The 3669-nt window shown below is 40.6% G+C and overlaps 1 protein-coding gene across 1 annotated transcript; it reads right to left on the reverse strand.

Annotated features, from left to right (window-relative positions):
• Positions 1 to 708: 708 nt before the first annotated feature.
• On the reverse strand, positions 709 to 2219 carry LOC103376297 (WD repeat and FYVE domain-containing protein 3-like; the record flags this gene model as incomplete). The annotated part of the gene is made up of 2 exons (XM_008306674.1): positions 709 to 923; positions 2030 to 2219. Coding segments are annotated over 2 exons (405 nt in total), but the record flags the coding sequence as incomplete, so codon positions are not given.
• Positions 2220 to 3669: the final 1450 nt, after the last annotated feature.

Here is a 3669-nt window from a genome sequence, read left to right on the forward strand (position 1 = left end):
AGGGTCGGTCCACCTTCACAGACTCATGCTCTGTGTTGGTGAGCCCACCGTATACCAGAATACCAATAAACACCCACTACAGCAAACTTCACATGAGGACTATGAGTAAAATTTCTCCAACACATACAATCTGAAAAAGCTCCCACCTGACACCCAGAATCAGCTGATTGTTTTCAATATACAATATGCTGAGTATATTTAATAAAGCCGTGCAAAATGTTACCTTCATACCACAATATTTACCAGTTACAGGCCTTTGAGGTACACTGGACGGGGTGAAACTTTAGCATTAACTTTTTGCAGCCCTCGAAATCTTATAAGTATGAGACAAATGAAATTTTCAGGGATGACAAACACATTTGACCTGCACCTAAAAATGAAACCAAATCAATTTTACATCCACTCCAGGTGTCACCATCAAAAAACAAAATCTTATTCCTGACCAGCATGATTTTCACTGTAACCAGCCTTGAGCATCGATATCATAGTTTCAATACTAAACAGCACCGACTTATTGTCTCTGGCAGAGTGATGGAAAGAATCATTGCTCCCCTGGTTGAGATTTATATTTTCTGATACCTCAACCACAGAGAAAAGCGCATTTGGATAAACTTTTAAGGGTCACATCACCATATGGGATCAGTGACCCATGCAGGAGCCAAACTAATATTTATAGTATATTGAAATGTCAAAAGCCAGGTTCAGTACCTGAGTGCCATCGGCTGCAGGGCCTGCGAGGCCAGCCTCTCAAACATCCTCTGCAGCGGCGGGTGCAGCGGGTGGTCTTCATCGCCGAGGGCCTGACTGCAGCGCTGCAGCAGCCGCTGGTGGAGGCAAGCTTCACACAAAACCTGCTGGTTCCTCTCACTGTTCACCAGGAGCTGCAGGATGTTGGCCACGGCCAGCTGCAGGTCGAGGGCATGCTGCGACCGAGACAGACGGAGAAGAAAGTTGGCGATTTATACAACGGGAGGACAGAAAGTTGACAGCAACAAGGAATTCTTTCACACTATGTATACCACACTGCATCTCCATTCAAAATATGTGGGTGTTTGATGTCGTAAATAAATTGGAAGAACTGATTTATGGCAGAATTGGATTATTATATGATTTTTACATTTTGATGATTTATTACCCTGTATTCAATATAAACACACTCCTATGTTTTTGTACCTGTCAACAGTACATTTATCACAATATTTACAATATCACAATTTACATATGACATACTGTGATAGAGGATCTTACCTATAGTGGCCTCTCTTACACCACAAGAACATTCAGAATAACTATTTTAACTATATGAATCTGGATTTAAGGCTAGTTCTGATCTTTCTTCTATAAAGGTTTAGAACAATTGAGTGAATACAAGCAAACTGCAATTGGCAACTATTAAATATTAGATTATTTAGCAGCTATTTCTAGAATTGATTAATCGGTTCAAGTATTTTTTTTTTAGAAATTTTTAAGAAAGCTCTCTGACTTTAGCTCCTTAAATCTTAGTATTTTCTAGTTTCTTTCCTCCTCTATGATGGTAAAATTGTTATCTTGGGTTGTGGAAAAAACAAGATATTCAAAGAAGTCATTGAAACCACAAAACAATGAATCGAATAATCTAGAAAATAATTGACAGATTAATCAACAATGAAAATAATAGTTAGCTGCAGCCCCAAATTGCCCTAAATTAACATTCAATATGCTTTATTGGTATGAATATAGAGATGAGAATATAAAGATGGTTTAACTCCCCCCAAAAATAAAAATAGAAAGAAAAAAATACAATTTATAAAAGGCAATAAAGTAACTGAATGAGATTTAAACTACTTAAAGCAGCTCTTTTCACATAATCATGCAACACAACTTGTTTTTGTGCAGCTTCTTTTTTTAAACAGCTGACATGTAGCTGCTACTAAAAGTGTCTGGTTGTCCTCTGACATGTAAAAACCAACAGACCACGCAGGGACTTTCCTGCCCTCCATCTGACCCCTTCGCTCTGCAGGAACTGCGCTTCCTGGTTGCGTTTCCTCACCTCTGGCTGGCTGTCGGAGCAGACGGAGGGCAGCAGGTCCAGGATGGCCAGGACGGCCCCCGGGTGGATCACCACCATGTCGGACGAAGACGAGGAGGAAGCCGGGTGGGAGGGGTTGGCTAAGTGGAGCTTCAGGTCGGTCAGGGCCTTGACCGGGGCGGGAGGGCCTGACGTGCCGTAGTAACCATGTCTGGGAGGTAAAGGAGAGAGAAGAGAGTCCCATTTAGTTTATGTGCAAACACGTCTCACACAGAGTTCACCAATAAATATGAAAGAAAAGGGAAAAAAATCATCAAAAATGACTATTTTCACCATTTTGCTTTTTGTTTAGCTACGAGGAAACCTAATCCCATCTAGAAATACAGCTACAGGATATTAAATAAGACAACATGAAGCCTCCAGACTCACATTTTTACTCACTGTGGGCTAATTTTTCACTGCAATATAAAGTTTTGAGCCTCTATGGAAACAACACAACCATAGATAAACATAGAGAGAACTCAAAATTATATGAAGTAAAAAAAAAAAAGAATTAAATAAAAAAAAAAAGATAAAACAAAAGTTGTGTTTCTTTGATTATTTATCTTACATTAAAAAAATCATTTTTACAACCTCTACAGATGAGGTGTTTTTCACACTTCTCTGCACATCAGCTCTAGAAAAAATTAAGTGCTGAAGGTCTCTTCCAGCAACCTGCTGACAATTTCTTCCTCTGTATACCGTTTTTGAGCCACGCTGCATTTATTTGAGTGCTCAAGCATGTTTTATTTTCCTCTAAACCCCACTAAACTGTCATCACCTAGTTACTATGTGTAAACACCGCCTGCAGTTCAGCCGAGAAGGCCCTGGATATTTGGCTCGTGTCTGGTTTCTCTGTTAAACTTTAGTTGGATGCAAACTGTTTATTTTTCACAATTTGTTGAAATGAGACATGTAGACAAAAAACTCTGAAAGCTTAGATTTGGTATTTTTCTGACGGAACATTTGCACAATTGTTTTTTCTGAGTTTGCAGTTACTGGCTCTGATAAATGGCTTAGTTTAGGTGTTTTATGTAAAAGATAACGTACTTTTAAACCTGCTGGATGGTTTTGGGGTGTAGCGGGATATCGACGCTTGCCATTAACTATTTATAGTGAAATTTGAAAGTGTATTTCCTCTCCAAGCCACTTAAGAAAGCATTTTCTGCAAGTCCTACTCTGCCATAAAATAAGCAAGCGGCTCACAGAAATATGGACAGTTGCTGTTGCATATTCATATTGTCTTTCAGAAGATGGTTTTGTCACTTCGGAAGAATCCACATAAGCCTCGCTCGTAACACTCTGACTGCAGCTTTGATTAACATGAGTCAGCGGTCCTGACACTCCACAGACGGAGGTGTCAGTCGACCACAGAATCATCCGGAGAACGCAGAGCAGCGGCTCCTCCTATGCAAATGGCAGAGGTTCTGGAGATCGTGCTGGGGCCTGCAGTGGGGCAATTAGACAAAATAGGCGATGCAAATTACAGAGCGGCAACCCCCCCAGGAGAGATGTGGAGCTGGAAAGAACGGAGTCAGCAAAAAGTGCTGGAGGGGTTGGACGAAGGGCAGCTGCTTGGTTCATGGGAGCTGGTGGACACGCTTCGAAATGATTATCTAATT

The sequence above is a fragment of the Stegastes partitus genome, unplaced genomic scaffold, assembly GCF_000690725.1.
Source record: "Stegastes partitus isolate 25-593 unplaced genomic scaffold, Stegastes_partitus-1.0.2 Scaffold3793, whole genome shotgun sequence".
NCBI lineage: Eukaryota > Metazoa > Chordata > Actinopteri > Pomacentridae > Stegastes > Stegastes partitus.